General features: G+C 36.9%; 1 protein-coding gene across 3 annotated transcripts in view; it reads right to left on the bottom strand.

The window, feature by feature from the left end:
* The window catches only part of Cdkal1 (CDK5 regulatory subunit associated protein 1 like 1), a 525,097-nt gene that overhangs the window by 208,409 nt on the left and 293,499 nt on the right, over positions 1 to 23,189 (bottom strand). For all 3 annotated transcript variants that reach the window (XM_042678555.1, XM_042678556.1, XM_042678557.1), the window contains one exon: positions 21,480 to 21,646. In XM_042678555.1, the coding sequence (XP_042534489.1) occupies positions 21,480 to 21,646 (167 nt within the window). The remainder of the gene's footprint in view (positions 1 to 21,479; positions 21,647 to 23,189) is intronic.

The raw sequence follows: 23,189 nt of genomic DNA, 5'->3' as shown, positions 1-23,189 counted from the left end.
GCTCAAGTACAATTTCAGTGTTTATTTCATCTGTAACCCAGGGTATCAAATGAACTCTGAAATATCTATAAGGCTAGCATCTATTTCCTATTTATATATCCACACACTATTTGGCATTGCGAAATATTTCTACAGTAAGAAAAATTATAACACCAGGCCCTTTGGGTCTCAATTTGGATGTAGTAAAGGAATCAAATTTTGAAATGACAAGAGTGTGAAAGAAAGTGTCTACCTTCGGCAGTAATGGAAACAGCTGATGGCCTTCTACCCCCAACATCCCCACACCCCTGTGCAGCACCTACTAATAACTCCAAAAAACCCACGACATGGGTGGCTCTGAATCACAGTAGATTTGAAGAGGATCTGAGGAGCCACATACTGGCTGACTCTGTTTCAAGCTGACTTTGCAAAACCAGTTCAAAGTTGAACCTTTCCAAGGGCTTGTGTACAACGCCCTTGACGATTCCCAGTAGGCGGGAGCCGAGGAGCCACATCTGTGACACATTACAAAACCAAAGAGGCTGCTCGTCAAGGTTTTAGTATTTTATTTTAAAAAATAACAACATGCAATTTTGGTTTAGTAAGGTCTGTATCATCGTGGTGCTTTTCAGAGTTTAGACTGAATACCATGAGTGTGAATCTGTAACTACTTATCTCCTCTCTGGACTCAATGAGATTTACTAAAGCAGATTAGTGATTTATTACAGAGCTAAAACATGTTAGTTAGAATGAGGAAACTGGAAAGAACATGAGACCAAACTCCCACCCATCACTTGCTTACTCCAAGTCACACAGCTAAATAGTGCTAGAACTATAGTTAAAACCTGTCTTTGGATTTTCAGAACAATGGCCTCTTAAATACAGTTTGCACCTTCATGTTGTAAATTTAGAGAGAGAGAGAGAGAGAGAGAGAGAGAGAGAGAGAGAGAGAGAAGACGGGCAGTAATGGGGGTTGCTATGAAGGCAGTAAATCACTTGAGCCCTATCTTCAGACTGTGCCTTAGGCATTTTTGAGCTAAGTGTCTAGATTCATGCCTGGGCTGAGATCTGTATACTTGTGCTTCCTCATGTTGCCAGGGGTGTGAAGGGTGGGCCACTCTGTCCAGCCATTGTTTCTCCATAACTGGTATAATAGGCACATGCCCCCATGTCCACACATTGGTTGAGATGGAGTCTTGAACTTTTATGCCTGTTCTGGCCTGGAGTCATGATGCTCCATCTCTACCTACCAGGTAGCTAGAATTATAGGCTTAAGTTATTGCACCTGGTACACAAGAGCTTTGTTCCTTACTGTTCTTGTTATATTACAATGAAAGTTACAAGGAGAAAACAAGGAAGACAATAAGGAGAGGAAGGAGGTAGTGGGTGAAAGGCAAGAAGTTGTTGTCCAGTTGTTATGAGTGACCTGGATGGATTCATTCATTTATTCCCACTCAAGTAGTAGATTTCAACTGCAGAAAGCTTTTCTTGCTTTGTGCTATAGATACTTTTTATTAAAAAAAAAAAAAAAGGAAGAATAAATGTTATTACCTAATGATGAATGCCTTTACAATAAAAATTCTAATTCAGTAAAAAAAAAAAACTGATATAGACAGTGGAATATTATTTAGTATTGAAAAGAAATGAATTACAAATCATTAAAAAAAAATCATGGGAAATTTAAGTGTGTAAGGTCCGCTCCTGGATGGCTAGCAGACTCCACCCTCCTCTCAGCAAAGTCTCCACCCAGTACCTGCGTTACCTAGGCAACTGGGACACCTGGAAGAGGTCACATCTGCATCGGCTGAGGTCACATCTGAATTTGATGTGGCCACACCTTTCTCCGCCCATACCCTAGATAAGGCCTAGCACAGGCCCAGGCTCTCTCTCTGTGTTCTATTCTAGCTCTCTCTCTCTCTGTTCTATTCTAGCTCTCTCTGTGTTCGTTTCTAGCTCTCTGCTCTCTCACTGCTCTATTCTAGCTCTCTCTGCTACCTATCTATCTCTCTGTTCTTTTCTAGCTCTCTCTCTTTCCTAGGCCTTTCCCAGCCACGTGGAGTGCCAACCTTGCCTGGTCCCAGCAGGTCTACTGAATAAACCTACTCCTTACCTGAATACCACGTGCGTGCTGGTGCTGTTCTTACTCGGTTACCTCTTTTTAAAAACCTAACAAAGTGATGTTCCTAAATCAAAGAAGCTAGTCTGAAAAGGATAAATAGGATTCTAATGATACAATGTTCTAGAAAAGGCTCTGTCCTGAAGCTATGGAGACAGTTAAGTCAGGAGTTAGGGAGAAAGCAAGTCTGAGTAGGCAGAGCAGAGGCGTTTTCAGTAGTGAATCTGTTTTCTAATGATACCATACTGTCACATACAACAAATGTGTATCATAATACATTTCCTGAAACTCAGTGCATATGTAACAGCTAGACTAAACCCTAATGTAAGCAGGAAACAATTTGACAAATTGTTATAAAGTATAATCCCAGATCCAGCCCTTTAAGAACAAGTCAAAAAAGGAATTAAATATTCTTGAGTAAAACAACCTTAAAAAAATTCTTACAGTTGTTATTTTACTTTGGGAAGCATTTATTATAGCTATGCTTGGCAAATGTTTTAAATGTTAAGTGAAGATCCATAGAATTTACTGCCACTTTTCTTTTTTAAACTAACCAGAACCCACTGTAAATGGTGACTAAGTAACAAGGGCTATTTTAAAACTGATAATCACAAAGACTTGTTGCTTTAAAAAAGCACCTTGTATTTCAGAAAAAAAACAAACTGCCCCAATGTTCTTGAGTAAATGGTATTTATGCAGTGGCTTATGGATTTAAACAATGTACATACAAAATATAAGCAGTACACAATAAACTCAGACAGAAGGAAAGCTCACAGTAGAATCGTATCTAGTTATCACCTGGAGATGGAGTAAATTACATGGTAGCTGTTGGGATCATAGTTAGCTGGCTGCAGAGAAATGATCCTAAGAAAAAAAGGACATTTTTAATTTGCCTCTCAATTCATCGTAATTATAAGCAAATTTATTTTGGGGCCCACTCAGGCATGTAATATATGTATTTTAATGTATTACTAAAAGTAGCCTTCCAGTTTTGAAGCCATAATCTGAATACCGTATTTCTAAGATGCCCTTGATTGTAAGCCACAAATAAATTCAGTAACAGCTTTTCAAGGAGAAAACAAACAAACAATTCCAGAAACATTAGCTTATTAATATTACAGACTAACTGTATAACATAATCTGATTTCTCAATTATTAACGTGAGCCTGAGAATAAGAAAAAACACTGACTGAATACCAAACATTAATCACTATTACAACAGGAAAAAAAAGCAATACAAAGTTTATTTCCCCTAATCAATATGAAGTTGTGGCAGAGACTTTTGTACCTGCTAATATCATAAGGCCTGTTGTTGTTTTTAATGTACTATGTGATTTCTTTTTCTTTTGTGTTTTCCCTATAGTTTATCACCTGTTGTCACTATATTTGGTTTTGTCACCCTGGGTATTGTATATATCTTTACCTGAATTAGGGAAAGGAAGAGAACAACAAAATGGTGAGACAAAGGACAAAGGGGGAACCAATGCACCAATGTAACAGCAATACTCATATGATCTGTACAACTGGGGACACTGAGGATGAGGGAAGATGCGAGAAAAATGAGGGAGTGGGTAACAAGTGTGACAAGAAACGTACTCACGACCTTTACTTATGTAACTGTAACCCCTTGGTACATCACCTAGACAATAAAAATTAAAAAAATAAAAGACATGTACACTGGAGGTAGCAGGCCCTAGGGCAGTTTTGGACCATCTATCTGTGGACTGTGTAATTTGCAATATATGCAAACATACTGTGCAATCTCTTCTTGTAAAAAGCTTAGACATACCCAAGAAAGGATATAAACCTCATAAAATAGGGAACCTGGTGGGTGATCTTTGAGGTCAGTAGGGGCATGCCTTCTATCTTACATCAAGTGGTTTTAATTTAGCATACATTCCCATCAGGATGTGCTACCTCATCATAGGCCTAAATGCAACCAATCATAGACAGCCAAATTAAACTTTGTCTCTTTGTAAGTGAAGTCATTTCAGGTACTTGTTATAGTAACAGACAACTAAGACAATCCTATTCAGTAGATTTTCCCTAACTAATAATAAAAATACATTATAATAGAGACTTAAATGCAAATATATTCTACACAGCTATATGTCCTCTATAGTAATTTCTTTACAGTTACTATTTATGTTGTTTCTGGACACTTAGCTATAAGGGGGTACCCAAAGAGATGGGGCAGCTGAGCAGAGTGTGGTTGAGCAGTGGTGCACTGCTAGTTCTGCTCACAGTGACTGCTATGTGGGTCAACAACCCTGCAAAGATCTCAGAAAGTCTCAGGTTTCCTTCTTATTGGCCTGCGCTGCTCACTCCCTCACAGGGTAGTTCCTTTGTTCCTACAGCGACTCCAAACTTTATTAGTCATGACATTTCTGATGAGAAAATACATTAAAAAGTGGCAATACCTGCTCCAAAAGATACTTTATACATACAAAAAATTGAGAGCAAGGGATAGTTGCAGATGGGTTGTGTTGTTTTAAGGTAAAAATTACAAAATACCTACATAACACTGACAGTTAAAAAAACTATTAGCAGCCTCCAAGTGATGCGGAAGGCTCTAGATGGTTTTGCATATATTACGCTGCTCTACCAATGCTACTCTACTACTGGCTAGATAAAGGTTCTAAGTTATATAAAATCTTAAATTGATTAGGCATCCCACCAAGCATTAATGATATTTTATCTAATGTTCTTTACACATGGTAACAGCTAAAATTCTCCAGTTAATATTTGAGAACATCCTATCTGCAGAAGTGTGACAATCTGTCTCAGGATCTACACAAATTAGTAACAAATATGGCCCTTATGTCAAACCATCAACACCAACAAGTTCCATGTTGTCACTTTTTCTTTTTTGAGTTCTGAAATATAGCAGCCTTGCTAAAGAGAAGGCCATGAGATATGCAATGCTGAGGAATGATAGATTAACTTAAGGATAAGTAACCTGTGTTCAGGAGTTATACCTAAAACGGGCTATACCTAAAACAGAGGTTAAGGTAGGCCAAGATCATAGAACAGGAAGGAGTAGAGATAGAATACTGCTTATTTTGCTTTCCTCTTCAAACATTATTCAAGAAATCTGAAGGACTTGGGAAAGAAGAAACAGATAAGTTTTTACAGATAAAATGGAGACTGTAAAAAGGAAGAGTGGTTGGTGCCTTGGGAAACATACAGGCTTGGGGAGCCCAGCGAGTAACTGCCAGAGGGCTAGGCCCAAGGACTCCAGGCTTAACCACCAAAACAACCAGTCATCTCTTCAGGGAACAAGAAATCTGTTTGCAGAACAATCAGTCCTTGAACAATACAAAGGTCTTTGTGATGTGGTTTTCTGTGAATTTCATTTTTACACTGTAAATTTACAGCGCGAAAAGTACTTACAAGTGAGGAGGGCCATACTATACAAAAGAAATACGTTGGAGCAAGACTTAAACAGGTACTTAAGTTACCTTTTCTGAAAAGCATAGACTGCTTACTTCCTTCTAGGAATTAACTACAAGCAGAAGAGCTTGACCTCTCTACCTCTATTTTGTATGTGTCTTTGCTCTAAGGTGTTCTTTCTACAGTCACTTCGCAGTCACCGTGGAGCACAGGAGGGACAGAATTTATTAGGAAGTGACTTAAAGGAAGGGGACAGCAGAATTCCTGCTCAGGGCATACAGCCCACCAGACAACAATAACCTAAATCCACTCACCAAAATGGCTTTCCTCATCTGATGATACCTACAAGAATTTCTCTAGAACTCTTCTGAGCCCACATGTACTCCCTCCTCCTTCACTGCTTAGTCTTTTTAACCCTAAAGCTCATGTCTGTACCCTGAAGATGGCTGAAGATGGGTGCAAGTGTTCATTTGGTGTGCTGGGGTCAATGACTCGACCTGTCATGTGGAAGCCTGAGAATTTAGGTCTGAGGCCTTAAATTCTAGTTTCAGGCTCAAGCCAGAGAAAGGAGCCCCTATGCTCACTATAGAAAAAGAAGGCTCTGTGTTCATGGCTCTTTGACACAAGATTATACAAATCTGATACACAATGTCAAAGCAAGTGTTGAGATGGTATGTCATACCAAATACTAGATAATGAGGTGATATAACAGTTCTCTGACAGGAAAAGAAATTCACTTTAAAGTCCAAAGATACTTCCAATAAAATGAGTTAGGGAATTCCAAAGGCTCAAAATTCAAGACCAAAGACCTACCTCATTCAGCTAAATCTGTTCAAAATGCTGTTCCCTTTTCAGAAAGACTCAGATATAGAAAGACTAACTGATCATGATTCAACTAACTTGCCAGATTAGAGACAAAATTGATTCAGATTCAAATCTTCTATTTCTGTGAATACTTCATATAATAATAATCTATCCAGTTGAAAAAGATCATAAAATAAAGCCATCATAAAGATATAACAAACATGTTGGTAATAAAATTGAGGCTCATTAAAATCTGTATTTAATTGCATGGTAGTAAAAAAATGTACTGAAATCACAAAATGGCTTTTAATTTGGGAAATTGAATATCCCCAAAATATCAATGCTTTCCAGCACTTCATTATAAATTCTGTAGCTTACAGCTATGACTTTCAAATTTTGTATCTCTTTAATTTAGTAAAGTAGCATCGAAAAGCAAATGCCTTCTTTCTGATTAACAAATGTGTAATGGTTGCATGTTCACAACTTTGCAGAATCATGCAGATGACAGAATATGGCACAGTGAAGATGAAGCCATTTTTTCAAAATAACGCTGCTTTTAACTCTCGACCAACATCAGCTTCTACTACAGGAAACATGGTAATTATAATATCTAACATTGTCTCTTAGAAGATGAATAAAAATATTTAATATGGTTTTTAATAAAAGTAATCATTAAACAGAGAAACAAAACAAGTAACTGTCATTAGTATGGATATTATTTCTGGTATGGTATCCAGAGCTGTATGTATGTACATTTTAGGCTACAAATCTCTGTTTTCTGTGATGGAGGCTCAATTAATAGTGATTTTTGTTGACAATAACCCACTAACAACAGAAGTTCATACTCCAAAGCTTTGCTAGGGCAGATGGCCTCATGAGTGTTGGATGACAGCTTTGACATGGAATACAAAATTTAAGCAAGAAAACTGATTTTATTTCACATACAAATGGCTTGACAGATTAAAGAGGTAACCCATTTCCAGGAATAAATATTTACTAGTGTCAGCAGGAAGGGTGGCATAAAGACTTTTAAAGTCCTCTCTTCATAAATACAATGAGGGAACTATCAAAAATTACCAGAAACAACAACTTTCAGAGAACTCCGGAAATCAGCAACGACTTGTAGAAATCTGAGGAGTCTATTCAAAATAAATCATAATAATGTCTCCTTGATTCCATGGTACACTTGATAACTAGGAAGGAGCCGTCCGTCAGTCAGCCAATGAAGGGAACACAATAAGGCTGGAGCTCCTTCAAAGCTCTAGTCTCAGAAAAATATCACTATTTGATTTATCAGTAAAAAGATTCCTGTGGTATAGTTGCTTACTAATGTTACCTGGCTATCACTTAGTTAAAACAAGAGCATTTGTTAAAAATTATACATTTTAATAATTTAGTATCATGGCTACCAGTGTCTATGAATAACAGCTGGGCCAAACAATAAGCAAAGCAAAAAGCCTAAAAGAAAAGAAACAGGGAATGTTATATTCATGAGGAATTTTGAAAAGGAATAACATCCTGTGAATACAGAAAACCATGTTCACACCGTGCACATGATCAGTGTGAAGAAGACCTGCGGAAGGTACTAAGCTCCAACCTTTGTCTAAATCGAGACTCTATATAATCAGGAAGTGAAGGCAAAGACAGAGTTACAGTACCTGACTAAGCACTGAAGGAAGTTCTATCACCCAACTTAGGGCCCTTGTACAAAATCTAAGCCAACTGTTGACTCCAGATACTTAAGAAAATTCTCTGTCCAATCACACCTGAAGACTATCTTAACTGGGTGGAGGATTCACTGGTCATATGACAAAAGTTATTTCAGAAAAGTAAAAAATAAAATTAAATGATAAATCAAAACAATAACAAACCCAGGAGAGGGAGAAGAATTTGATTTCCAAACTATTCTTATACTTTATTGTGAACTTGCATTTTTTAGCAATAACAACAAAAATCATCCACATAAAGATGAAAATAGGCCTACACAAAGGGGAAAAAGGCAGTCCACTGAAATTGTATGTGAGAGAAAGCCTTACTAGACAAAGACTTTAAATCAGCATTTTAAATATACTCAAAGTACTGAAGAAAAACTGGTTGTAAAATACTAAAGACTTTGTAAAGTAATGAAGAGTGACATGTGACTAAGAATATCACTAAAGAGACAGGAATTTTTTAAAAAGAACCAGAGGACATTCTTGTATGAAGTGTACAAGAACTGCTGAAATAAGTCACCCCTATTCAGTAGGTGATTTGAACAGGCACAAGAGAGTCAGTCTGTAAACTCAAAGACAATTCAATTAAGATTATTTGGCTTGAGGTACAAATTTGTTTAAAAAAGAAAAAACAACACATTTTTTCAAGCTAAAGTTACACTTTATGCCCCAGCCTGGACTGTGATTCTCCCCCATTAGTGCTTCCTGAGCCACTAGGTATCTACATATTACAGGAGCCTTACACATTCTATGTAGGATAGAGTCAAAAATACTTCACTAGCTAACATATAAACTGTTAGACAAAGGGTAAGTAGGGAGAGCAGCAAGAAAGGCAACTTGTCATAATGGATCTGTAATAAGATTAACAGTTCGTATTTCAAAAGAAATCAGAGAGAACAAACATCAGTAGATGACATAAAATGATGTAAGACAAAGACTGTGAACCAAGATTTCTATATCTAGACAAGCTATTCATCAAAAAAGAAGATGAAATTAAGACATTCCTATATAAACAAAACTGAGAACATCCATTCTCAGCAGGCCTGCCTTACAAGTAACACTAAACCCAGATCTTTAGAGATGAAAGTACACTGGTCTAATCTACATAAAGAAATAAAAGCTACCAATAACAGTAACTGCATGATTAATCATAGAAGACAGCATAAATTTGGCTTTTGTTTGCAACTCTAGTTTTTAACTTAATCTGATTTAAAAGACAACTGTGTAAAGCACTAATTATAAATCTGTGTGGATGGACACAGACTGTCTAAAATTGAAATGTTTATGCCAGTAACCACACAAAGAAAGAAGAAAGAGATTTATATACTAGCAATGTTGTTATATACTGTTAATTTTATTTAATTACTATTATTAATTAAGTTGATATTAATTCAAACTAGATTTAAGATATGCATTGTAATAATTAAAACAATCATTTAAAAACACTTAAAAATACAAATACACACACACATACACACACAAAGAAACAAGGGAAAGAAAGTCACACTAAAGAATATCTACTTGCCACAGGAGTGTATAATGTGTTGAAGTATGTCCCCAGAGAGTATATGTTGAAGTCCTAAGCCCCCAGTGCTGTCAATCTGACCTTATTTCAAATAGGGGCTTTGCAAATGTAATCAAGTCATAGTGAACTAAAGTGGGATCTGATTCAAGAGCTAGCATATAAGAAGAGGACATGCAGACAAAGATATAGAGAGAAAAAGCCATGCAAAGACTAAGATGGAGACTGGGCTACGTCTACAATAAAGAAATGTCCACAAACTCAGAAGTTAGGAGAGGAAGTGAAAGGACTTTCTCAGAGTCTTTAAAAAGACTGGTCCTGTCAATACCTTTGAGTTTCGATTTTCAGCATCCAGAACTATGAGAGAATTAAATTATGTTATTAGCATACCTATTTTGTGCTACTTTGCTACAGTAGTTGAACTAAAATAAAGGCAGTAGTAGAGAAGTAGAAAAAGTAACAAATTATCTGGGTGCTGGTGGCTCATGCTTGTAATCCTAGATACCTTAGGAGGCTGAGATCTGAGGACTGAGGTTCAAAGTAGCCCAGGCAGGAAAGTCCTTGATACTGTTATCTCCAATTAACTATCAAAAAGCTGGAAGTGGAACTGTGGCTCAAGTGAGAAAAAAAGCTTACAGACAAAGCCAGGTCCTAAGAACAAGTCCCAGGACTGTAACCAAAAATTTAAAACAACAACAACAACAAATTAGCAGGATCTGTTGAAGTGGGAAAACTGAGACAAACAACTAAAAGATTAAAGTCTGAAATTTTAATGGGCAAGAATATAGACTGATATTTAATATAACACTGCAAGACAAAAAGGGATAAATGCTTGTTTTTAAGATATCATAAAGGTTCTTAACATGTATCCATGATAATTTCTTCTTTATTGCCAAACATTAAGAGACGGAGGTATCCAGAACATTTTTCTCTGAAGCAAAAAACATTATATGTATCAAAATTTCCACAGTGATCTTTAAAAAGTCCCACTAACACATGCTATCAAAAAGAACAATAGACATTTCCCTCCTCAAACTAAGGCCCATTTGGAAAACTTTCAACACTGCTCTAAACAGTTTGGTTTTCTCTGGTCCAAAAGGTACAAACTCTCATGATGATATAATTTATTCCATGTAGCCGGTGCTCACCATAATCTAGTCCATCTAGACTATTCTCACTGTAGTCTATTTGATAGTTTTGCTATAACACATGCAGAAAAAAAAGTTATTGGTGGTGATCATATAATTAAAACCCCTAATGTTTCCAACATAGAACACATTCATTACTTACAATAAAGAATAAAAAATAATGAATAATTTTGTTGACACCTTAAAATTTGAAAGCTTGACAGGTTCATATGAATTATTTCTGTGACAGAAAGGATGATGTGGGAGAAAAGCTATGAAATAGACCTAAAAACAACAGCCAATTTAGGATTCCAAAAACTAACAGAAGGGGGCAAAGGAAATGAGCTTTGCTGACAGCCATGCAGAATGTCCTCCTCCACTACTCCATGAACCATTAAGCTCATTGCCACACTGTCTGTTTTACACCATGAATCACCTGAAAATTCCATTATACCTGGTATAAAATATGAGGATTTCATATTGAGTGCTGCATTAGCAAGTGGTTTAGATAGCCTTCCAGAGGCTATCAGAGCAAAGAAATCAATAGAGAAAGATCTTAGGAGAAAAATGTATAAAGCAAGGTGTATTGGTTGCCTTCTGTATTAGTCATTCTCTGTGCTGGGGAGTGCAAAGTCAGTGGCAGCTTTTCTCAATGGCTTGGATGTAAATGAATTCCTAAATTAATGAGGAAGATAAATCTCACAAAGGGTACATTGTGGAGCTTGAGCTACACTAATTTTTACAGGTGACATGGAAGCATTCTCAGCTACTCCCTTGAAATAAAATATTCAAAGGCCTGGCAAAGTAAAGTGATTCTTAAGATGCAAATTAAGCCATGTCTAATGCCCTCCTACCTACATAAATGGAAATACACAGTAAGATACTAGAAGATCAAACAGATATATGTGTGCGCCATAACTGAGATATGTAAATTCCCATTTTATATGTATGCTATAATGAAATAGGTCTATTATCTATCTATCCATCTATCTATCACCTATCTGTTTATCTTTAAGAGTACTATGTTTTATTAAAAGGTATAAACACTAAGACATGGCTCCAGATATTTGACTATGACATAGATTTCTTTATAAAGATTTGCTAAGGTAAGTATAAGGCTGTATTCCCAGCACCTGGAAGACTGAGCCAGGATTTCAAGTCTACAGCCAGCCTGTACTACACAAGGAAACTATCTCAAACAGAATGGATTAGCTAAGGCTTTTCCCATTCCACGTGACACACATTTTGTTGCTATGTTCTTCTTTTCCTCTCAGGAAAACTATCCTCTCTACTGGAATTGAGCATTCACATCCCCCTATATTTCATGAGTAAGTATTCAATAAGTTAGCCCAATGGTAAGAAAAACACAGTCACAATAATAATGGTTGAGAATTTAAGTTTATAAAATGTGGAAGAAAGCAACCAAAAATGACTTGGCTATCTGTATCCCCACATTGGGTCTGGACACCAGTGCATAGATGGTAACTAAGAAACTGGAACTGAAAATTATAGTGCAGTCCACAGAGCAGGCCTCTCTACACAAAATATTCATGTCCACAAAACAATTTTTAGGCCAAGCATTTCCCATTGTGCTCCTCAGGAAGACAGACATCTAATACTTTTGACACAAGAAGTATTCATCCTTGTCAAAGTTGATTATTTGCATGTATGAAAATAACATAAAATGTATTGAAATTGTTTTAGGAAATAGGAAAGGAATAACATAGAGTGATACAGGGGGTAAGATTGATTGGAATATATGATATACACATGTGGAAATGTCACAATAAAATCCAACCTGTATAAAAATATATGCTAATAAAAAGTTATGAATATTCATCCACAAAACAGCACAGTTACCCCTAGAAATATATCATGGATATTAAGCATAAAATACATCAACAACCAGAATAATGTGTTCTGAGATCAAGTCTATTTATGAGCTCGTCTCTATTCTGAGTCAGTCCTTCAGATTCAAGCGGTAATGAAGCTAAATTAGTTAGCCTTAATATTTAAACTGATGTTCAGAAATAGGAAGCAATATATGATGCACATGTTTCTGCGGGGTTGCTTTGTTGAAAGAAAACTCAACCTACTTGGATAGGGTTAGAATTATGAGCTAAGGTGAGGACAAAGGAACCAAAGCATCATAATAACAGAGGCTGAGACAAAGGTATGGGCAGAGAAGCATATTAGTAGAAGGGTATGACTGAAGTTTTGAAGATATTGAGACCCAAATTAAACTGGGAAGTTGATGGGTTACAATGTTGGGCAAGGTCTACCATCTGGCTTTGGGGGCAAAGGCATTTCAATTCAGTCTTTCATTACAAGTAGTCCAATTGTTCAGAAGCTATTCAAAATTTCCAGATTAACACATATTTTAGTTTCCACATTGACGGATTTCACTGATCTCTTTCAACATTTACTCATGGATATCATGTATATTAGTTATTTTTTGTTGATGTGACAAAATACCTGAGAGAAACAATCTAAAGAAGGAGAGACTTATTTCAGTTCAAGGTAACAATGAATCAGTCCTTGGTCCACTGAGCCCAGGTACTTGGGCAGAACATTATGGCAGTGAGAACTATGATGGAGGACAACTGTTTGGTGGAAGTCAGGAGGCAGAGTGGCCTGGGATTCAGCAGAACCTTCAACGTTCCACCCGAGTGACCTACTTTCTCTAGTGAGGTCCCATTTCAGTTCCTAAAGTTTTAAAAAATTTCCCAAATGGCACCACCAGCTGGGCATTCAACACATAAGCTTGTGGGCACATTTTATATCCTAACCACAGCAAAGGATGAGAATGAAACAGAGCCGATTATTATAACCAGTAAGGAAGTGGGGCCAGTAGTCAGATCATACCACACACTGACAAGTCACAAAAGCTATGTGGATAACGGAAATGAAGAGTATTTCTTTTTTATCATCTTGCTCAAAATATATCATCTAGCATGTCCTTTTATTCACCAATAACTAGAAATGATTCTATAACAGTATAGAATGTATTTTCTATTATTCTGGGAAGTGTAAATGTTTAGGAAAAAATAATAAAAACCTCACTAATGAGCTCAGTTTGAAAATTCTGTATTGCTTTGAGGAAAAGTAAGCACAGCAAGTATTGAGTTTGCTATGATTCTGAAATGATGAAGCTTTCATTTTTTAAAAAAAAGTCTGCCAAGACAAACATTAATGTTCATAAATTACCATGAAACAAAAGTCCTTGACAGGTGTCTTTCACCAGACAGATACCTTCACTCTGGTAAATGCACAACTGGAAGGACATTTTACTAGAAATAAGCACACATAAAGAGTAGCAGGAAGCTAATTGCTATCATGGTTGAGTTCCAGACCAGAAACCAGATGAAATATTTAAAATATCATTCTTTGTGAGTAATCTCTTGATGACAAAAAATGTAACTTAGATTAAATGCAAGTCTTAAATCTATATATTTAAATTCGTGGCAAATACTAATGTGACTATTAGTACGAATATTTTCTGACAAAATTTTACCAAGTTTTTATATATATATATATATATATACATATATATATATATGTATGTATGTATGTATGTATGTAGCTTAATTTATGATAAGTATATGATTAGTCCTTCATAATAATCAATTGCACTCTAGATTCTACTTGACCTCTTTGGGGCAATTTTGAGACACACAGGCTTCTTAAAGAGAGATATCGGTTACATTAAATTATTCACAATAGAGGAAACATCAGAAATGGCTCAATACCATAGATACTTCCCATTTTTCTTCCTGTTCAACAGCTTTAATATATTTTCCTGCCAGCCAATCCAGAAAACTAATGACAAGACAAATTGTTTGAGTTTAAATTTTCCTCCTTGCCTATCTATTGCTGCCTTCTCTAGTGGAGATTATAAATAATGGTAAAGGTATGGATAGGAAGAAGAAAGAATTTAAGGTCTTAGAAAATCTACAACTTCAATACTCATACAAGGAACCCATGTACTCTACACATTGGCCTGGATTGCAAGTTATTTTAGCAAGTAAAATAAGATGCATCTCCAAGTTTCCCCATTGTCAAGTACATCTTCACAAAAGTATGATCTATAAGTGAGAAATATACATGCTAATCAATCCCAAATGCTTCTGAAACTTGGTGCTCAAGGCAGATAGGAAGCAGCTTCAACACCAAAGACATGTAGCCAAGGAACAGCTAATAAGCTAACCTCAGAGCTACATTACTTAATATACATTTATTAAGTGTGTATTAGCACAGGCACTGAAAGCAAAAGAAAAATAAGGCAACTTTATGGATGGAATCAGAGTGTTTTCCACAAGCCCATGGGATGAAAACTTGATCCCCATCTGGTGGTATTATTTTAAGACGTGCAAGTAGCTTTAAGAGGTGGGGTCTATTTGGAGGAAGTACAGGTCTCTGGGGCCTTCAGTCTTGCCTAAACTCCTAGCTGATGTGAACTTCTCTGTCACTCCCTTCTAGCCAGGATGGACTGAAACCTCTGAAATAATGAGCCAAAATACATCCTTCCTCCTTTAATTTGTTTATGTCTACAACTTTGTCATAGTTACAAAAATGCTAAGTGGCAGAAGTAGGGAGTAGGGCTATTGCTATGACTATCTGAAAACATATCTCAGAAGTTCCGGAATTAATGGGAGAGGAATTTGAGAATGCCTGGAGACACAGGCTAGAGAATCCTGAGAAGGCTGTAAATGAAGCACAGTCAGGGTTAGGCACTCAAAAGAGTAGAGGTGCTAACAGGAATGTGGACAGTGAAGTGGGTTTCGGATGGAACTGAACTAGAGGCCATTAACTTTACAGTCCAGCAATAAACTCGTCTACATTTTGTCTATGCCTCGAGACTCTGAGGGAGGCTAAATTTAAAGATGATGGACTAATTAATCTCGTGCAAGGGACTTCAAGGCAGCATGACACTCAAGCTATGGCATGATGGCTGCTGGTTGCTTTAATCAAAGTTATAGTGAAATCTATGAGCAAAAAGCAGAGGGGAAAGGCTTAGAAAACTTGGGATTTTGCATAGAAAAAAAATGCTCATAAAAATGTAGGGTCAAGAACAGTGTGGCTGCCAAAAAAGGTAATTAAAAAGAAGCCACGCCAGGTGCCAGGGGCTCATGCCTGAAATCCTACTCATGAGGCTGAGATTGGAGGACTGTGAATTGAAGCCAGCCAGGGTAGGAATCCATGAGACTCATCTCTAAAAACCAACAAGAAGCAGAAAGAGGAGGTGTGGCTCACAGGATAGAGTGCCAGCCTTGAGCAAAACAGCTAAGGGGCAGTGCCTAGGCCCAAGTTCAAGCCCCAGCAATAGTACACATACACACAAAGAAGTAGGTGGCATTGGGACAATAAGAAAGATATCTTGAGAACATCTCAGGAATTTGGTGGATTCTATTCACTGCAGGCTCATTTGAAAGAGTTCTGAAGTCCCTGTTGGTACAGGGCCACCTAGTATAGTGGTGTTTCTCTACAATCAGCTATCCAAGTTCTCAAAGCCTGGATATTGCTTGAATTAACAGCAGACCTTGGTGTTGTCCATTTAATACTGATTGCATGCATACAGAATGTGAGAGTTATGGGCTTTGAAGGCTTCCACACAGATTTGAAAGAAATTTCTGGGAGGCCAGGCAGTGTATGATGGGGTCAGGATGGCTGCACGCACCCCCTGAGAGGGTAGTGCTGAACACCATGGGGGTGAAGCTACAGAGGCAACAGAGACCCTGGAAAGTTAGAGATGCCTAGAATATGGAATGTCTGGTGAGGAGAGCTGCAAGCAAAAGCAGAGCCAGATTAAGAGATAGGTCATGTAGGATGAAATTGACGGAACAAGAAGGGACAGGCTGCCTAAGTCCTTTACAGTGCATCTCATAGCATGAGTTTGGGATGCTGGAAATGGAGCTACAGGATTGAATGTTTGCATGCTAGGTGTCAATCTTGCTTTGGTTCCATCTTTCCTTACTAGTCTACTTTTTCCTTTGGGAATAACAATATTTATTCTGTACCATTGTGTCTTAGAAGTATGTACCTTTTTTTTTCTTACATGAGCACACAGCTAAGAGTTTGTCTTGAGCCTCACAAGAGATTTTGAACATTGACTTTCAAACCATGTTGGAAATCTAAAGACTATTGGAACTCTTAAGACAGACACTCTGCATTTTTCATTCTGAGATGACCCATGAGTGCTGGGACACCAGGGCAAAGTGTAAGGGTAAGATCTGGAATTTCCCCCACATATCATGTGTTGAAGACATGGTCCCCATCTTGTGGCAGTCTTGGAAGGTGCTGGAGGTAGGGACTAGATCTCTACTTTCTCTGCATCCTGGTCACCATTCTGTTGTTCTGCATCCCCATGCCATCCTTCTACTAATGGACTGACACTGTAAGCCAAAATATCACTGAGTAGCTTCTGTCAGTGAAGAAAAATCTAACAAAAACAACATAGAACATTTAGGGAGACTGGATTCACACATAATCAGGAGGCTCTCAGAGGAGTGTGGAGAAAAATCTGTAGTGGTAAGAGTGTGGGAAGGGCTCATGAAGACCCAACAGAACAAGAGAAAGCACTTGAAGGTCAGAAGAAACTAGAAACCAGGTCAGTGGCAAATGAACTACGTGGCTTGGCTAGTTATACAACCTTTCTACTATCTGGCTTTTCAATCAATACAATGAAGGTAATAATATCTATAAAACTAGCTTGTTTTAAGAAGGAAAAAGATCAAATGTGGAAAGCAATCTGTCTGGCCTCTTATAAATACTAAGCACCTAACAAATCATACTGATTTACTATCAATTACGATTATTATCATCAGAATTCATTTTTATATTATTTATTCATTCATGGAAAAAAGTTACCAGTGGTTTCTGATGCCTGACTGGCAGTACTTAATGTGCCTCCATGACTGAGCTTGATGCACTTTGTTCATGTGTATTCTTTTCATTCTGAATTAATAACTTGGCTATGGATTGTCTGGAGGAGAAACTAAACACTGTAGTTACAATACAGATCAAATTTATAAAATGTTTGGCTTTCAGTTTACTCAAGAGGAACATGCCAGTGTTTTTATGCAAATATTACCAACAGGAACGTAAACCCAGGGAAAATACTTATTTGTAACTAGAGAGGCAATATTTTAGTCAAGACACATAGTAGGAAATATCAGTGAATCTGATTAAGACATGGGAATAAGATAAAAAGAATTGAAGATTATGAAAGTGATTTACATATATATATATATATATATATATATATATATATATATATATATATATATGCAAGCATCATATGGAAATAGAATAAAAAGGCATCTTAAAGATCCTTAACATAAGACTAGTGTTTCTAGAAGCACATGTGAATCTAATATAGAATACCACATATATGCACAGTGATGCTACTTCTTTGATTCCTTATATTTATGTTTGAGATATCTCTATGAGGAATATCACCATTATATCATATAGGTGGGGTATGTGTATAAAATGCAAGGATAAGTTATAAACAGGGATTGCAGATATTTTCAAATGACATTTTACTACTTGGTTGTCGGCTAGTAATATAGTTATTCCTTTAATCCAGCATGCTTTCATTTGTTCAATATTTCCTATAAAAAGTGATGCCAGGCATTGATACAACTTAGAAGTGTATTCTATGTCAAGTACAATATGCATTGTCTGTTACTATGAGCTCTAAATGCATTCTCAAATGACCTTCTTTTTACTCACTATGATTTTAAATAATAGGATAGAAACTTTGGAGTTTTTCTTTAAATAATTTTCCCCTTAAACTCTTCCCCAAAAAAGCTGGTAAAGGGTCTTTAAAAAAATCTTGAGAGTCAGGTGAATGTGAAGTGATCAGAATGAAGGAAGAGGAAAACAGCCCAGTGAAGTGCTCTGTAATTAAACTGTGCTGTGTGAAGCATGTCCTAGAAACACAAGAAGGCTGATTCCTACCAATAAAATGCTCAAGAAATCCTCACTCAGAGGGTATTAACACTCACAGTAGTTATTTCAAGAGTGGGTTCCTTTTATCCTTTCAGTTAAGAAAATCCTACCTTCAGTCACTGTTATTTTTTTTCCTGGTTTTTTTTTTTTTTTTATCTTCTGTCTCTCCTACTTCTTTTTCCTTTCTTATGGGGAAACTCTGTTTAGCACCCTTCAAATAAATCAAGTAATTTCTGTAGAGTGTCCCTAAGCCTATTGAGAGGAAAATGAGGAAGGATGATGTAGTGCTGGACAAAGAACTGAGATCACCAGATTTGAGCTTCCTTCCCTAAGGCCATTTTGGTCCCTGGAAGCCAGGTGAGCCAGCTGGAGCTCATTATCATCTTCTCTACTACATAGGATGTGTTTGTGGGCCATTGCCCATTCTGGAATCTGTACCCTGAGGAGGATGAGAGGAACCACAAAGGTATATATAAAAAAAAAAAAAAATCCTCTCAAAGTGGAGAAAGCTGACAAGGTCTTACTTTCAGATTGTGTGGATCTTCTGTTCATGTATACTGTATTGTTTCCTCTGTTTTGTTTTGTTTTCTTTTTTTAATAACCATCCCACTTGTGGTAGCCTGAATCACCCCCCCTGCTTATAAAACACAGATAAATCAGTGGCTTTCTATGGGTAAAACCCTGCCAATTCCCACTTACTCTGTCAGCTTTTGCTACCTCTTCTGGCCAGAAGTGGTAAGATTTCTGAGATTTATTTTATGAAGAAAGCTTTTCCTTATTTATTCTTTCATAGTCATTTAGTGAGCACTACAGGATGGTGTTGTGAATCACAGACAGAAATGACAAAGTGCTTGCCTCAATAAAGTGACAGTGAAGGAAAGGTCAACATTATACATGTATCGTATTTTAAAGCAAGGGTTTGAAAAAATATGTGACCATCAGAACATGTTATCACTTGAAACTGGAGAGGTAGCTTAGTGGCAGAGTAGTTGCACAGAATGCACTAGCACTGTAAAAGAAAGAAAGAAACAAAACAAGCAAAACTACCTGTCATCTATGATCTATGAACTAAGTACATGTGATTTTCCTGGCAAACTATTAGCTCATATTTAGCATCTTCTTATGACTTTCTAAACTGTCTGCCATTGCTTTAGATGGTGAGCACTAGGATTTACTACGAATTTAGTATTTGCTGGTGCACTCTTGAAATCAATTAAAATGATGAATTTAATCCAATTCAGCTGGCCATCTTAAAGTTGTTCATGATATTTTTCCCTTGTGCTTTCTGAAGGTCTCTGACAATACCTACTATGGGTACTGTAGGTGATCCCAGATCTTTTTTTTTTTAAATCAAAAGAAAGTGAAAATATTTTTGGGTGTGTGGGGGGAGAGTGGCATTTCCCTTTCTACCAAAGACACAACTGGTGCATTCCTGGGTGTTCATGATGTATTCTGTGCTTCACATTTACTATAAACTTAACAGAGTACTGAGATCCTAGCCTATTTTATTTTTTTTTAAACAAAGAATCACTTGCTTTTTCAAGTAAAGTAAAAGTTGATATGCTTCTGACTGTAAATCATAATTAGCCTACACTATCTTAACATGTAAATCATACACCCATACTAGAAAACTCTAGCTAGGAACATGAAAATTATAAGATTGAAATCACAAAATTTCTTCACTATATATTTATAATTATCAAGATTATTATCAATTCTATTTAAAGCAGCTCTAAAACATGTTGTTGATATTAGGATGATTAGTCAACAAAAACCTTGTAGAGTCTTGATACCAAATCAAAAGAAGTAATTTTAAAATATTTAGGTATTCATTTACATTTAAGTATTATATTTCAGCAAATATAATTGCTTTCAGTTTGTTGGAACTTTGTTTTTCTAAATGAGCTTACTGCAAAGAACATACCTGATTGAAAACAAGAGATTTGTCTCTATACTTAAAGATGACTTTCTAAAAGTACTTAGATCACATCTCTAGTAATGTAAGTCTAAGATAACTGCTTTTCAAATAATAAAGATGGATCCTAGCATGCTCTTTTTCATGGAAATGTCTGTGGTATTTGTCATCAGCCATCAGTTCCTTGGATATGTGTCCATTTTTTAATAGGTTGACAAGGGGAAATATTCTGGTTCATGGATATAAAACTGAAACCCAAGAGAGAAGCTTCACCTGTCTTTGTTTCTAGTGATCACAGATGAACCAGGAGAAGTGTACTAAGCTCCATACTCCTTTGATTCCACCTTGATCCTGAGTTCCTCCAGACATAGGGATGAAATTGAAAATCATCCTCAAATTTGAGGCTTAATATCCATGCTGCTGGGCATAAAGGAGTGCAGATAATAGCTCTCAAGCAGGCTAGGGCTCAACTTGAAGGAAATGGGTGAAATTTATACATTGGGAACTGGAAGGATAACAAAGCTACAAAGAATCATAATAAGAGCTGAGGGGCAGTGGCTCACTCCTGTAAGCTAGCTACTCAAGAGGCTGAGAGCTCAGGATCCCACCAGGCCAGGCAGAAAAGTCCACTTAACTACCAAAAGACCAGAAGTGGAGGTGTGGGTCAAATGGCAGAGCATCAGCCTCTAGTTTACAAAAAAAGCTGAAAGACAGAGCCCAGGCCATGAGTTCAAGTACCAGCATTAAAAAAAGAAAAGAAACATAAATAAAGTGGCAACTATTAAAAATTTTAAACATTAAACAGTAATAAGGATATAATGAAGCAAAAACAAATCACATACTTTGTCAGAGAAGGGAGTTGAAAGTCTCAATTGACTCCTGGTCTCCTGGTATTGTGAGACTACAAACAAGTATACCACATGGTCTGTGTCACCACGAGAATGTGTGTTTTACTTACCTCCAGATGCTCTAAAATATAGGGTGGATTTGTCATGCCAAGCCTGAGCATCGCTCCTTCAGGAATCACTTCCACCAGCTTCCATAGGAGTGTGGGGAGGTCAGTGCCAATATCTCTGCCATAGGCCCCCGTGTCTTCACTGGTCAACCAGATCTCACAAACACCCTCTGTGAATCAAAGAAGATAATTAACAGAGCGATGGTAGAGCTGTTTCCTTCATCATTACAGCTGCTCACTCATTTTAATGCAGTGTTTCTCAACATTATTATGCAGGAAGTCTGGGCATTCAATTGCGAAGAAAAAGCAACATATCCCAAGGTGGTAGTGGATTATTAAGTTCATTTTATGAACACTAGAGAGTTACAACAATGCTGAAAATGATCCGTGTGTTCTATGAAATGATTCACATTCACAGCCAATCAGTTCAACCCTGCTTCCTTCCGGAACACTCCAAGGCTGATCTTCATGCCCATCTCAAGAGAACATCTATTTTAGCCACAAACAGGCTGGTCATCCCACATAACAGGGATAGTCAACAGTTAGCTCACTGTATCCATCTGCCACCAACCTAAGATGAAAATGTTAAGTGAAGTTAAAGATTAACTTACAAATTATTCATTACAGAGAGCCCATGTTTCTCCCCCGCCCCCAAGTAGGTAGGTGTTCTAATCTGTTTTCTTTATTCAATTAACATAGTGCTTATTTTATTACTGTGTTCTAAAGAGTTAGATGCCACATTAAGTGTTTGTGCTGGAAACCTGTTTACTGACAGCTCCAATCCTATGTCCTATTCAACCAGGATTTAGAAAGCTGTACTTATATTTTTGTTGTTATAAAGAATCCCATCTTCAAGTATGATAGCTGCCAATAACATCCTTCCAAAGAATCAGGTGGAAATAGTTTTAGATCACTTAGTGCCATTTAAAATGAATTAAACAGAATGGGCTCTAAGAGTGATGAAGGTTTTTCTAGTCCACATCAGAACACTTCCAAACCCATATTCAATTAAAGGATTAGCTTGTTCTAAAAGGCCAAGTGATTTGCAAGGGTAAAACAAACAATAAATGAGCCTGTGAAATTTGTTCATGCTCAAGTGATTTGTTGCTTTTGAAGAACCTCAACACACATGGCACACGAACTAAGATTTCAGCCTGGACCACAGTGTTTCTAGAAAGTGTCATCAAATTATCATTTTAAATTGTCTTTAGTTGACAAAAGGGCTTCAAAAATACATTTAACTCTTCCTAACCAAGACAACAAATAAAATGCATGGCTTTTACACAAATGTGGACTTAGAATTCACAGAATTTTTTAAAAAGCCAAAACAAAAGAGCTTTAGTATACTGCCCAGCTTAGAGGTAATATCTGTCACAGATCTCCCATTAAAATAAAAAAGATATATACTTCATCAAAAATTCATGTAACCCATATAAAAATGTTTCCATTTTCTGAAGCAGGCACAGCCCCACGTACACCATCACAACGTGGAAAATACAAGGATAACAATATTCAAGAGGCAGAGGCAGCGGGATTGCTGTTCAGGGCCAGACTGGGCTACATAGCGAGACTCTGTCTCAAAAATAAACAAACAACAAAACCCCCACTAAGAAGAGAAATAAAATTTTAGTTTCCCAAATGAAAGAATTCTGAGTTGGTAATGAGAATGAAGCTATTAAAAAAAAACCTCCAATAAGAAAGCTGAAAATATTT

Source organism: Dipodomys spectabilis, unplaced genomic scaffold (genome assembly GCF_019054845.1).
Source record: "Dipodomys spectabilis isolate Male_0828 unplaced genomic scaffold, ASM1905484v1 ptg000045l, whole genome shotgun sequence".
NCBI classification, from domain to species: domain Eukaryota; kingdom Metazoa; phylum Chordata; class Mammalia; order Rodentia; family Heteromyidae; genus Dipodomys; species Dipodomys spectabilis.
The sequence above is the reverse complement of the archived record's forward strand: the minus strand, read 5'-3'. Positions and strand labels throughout refer to the sequence as shown.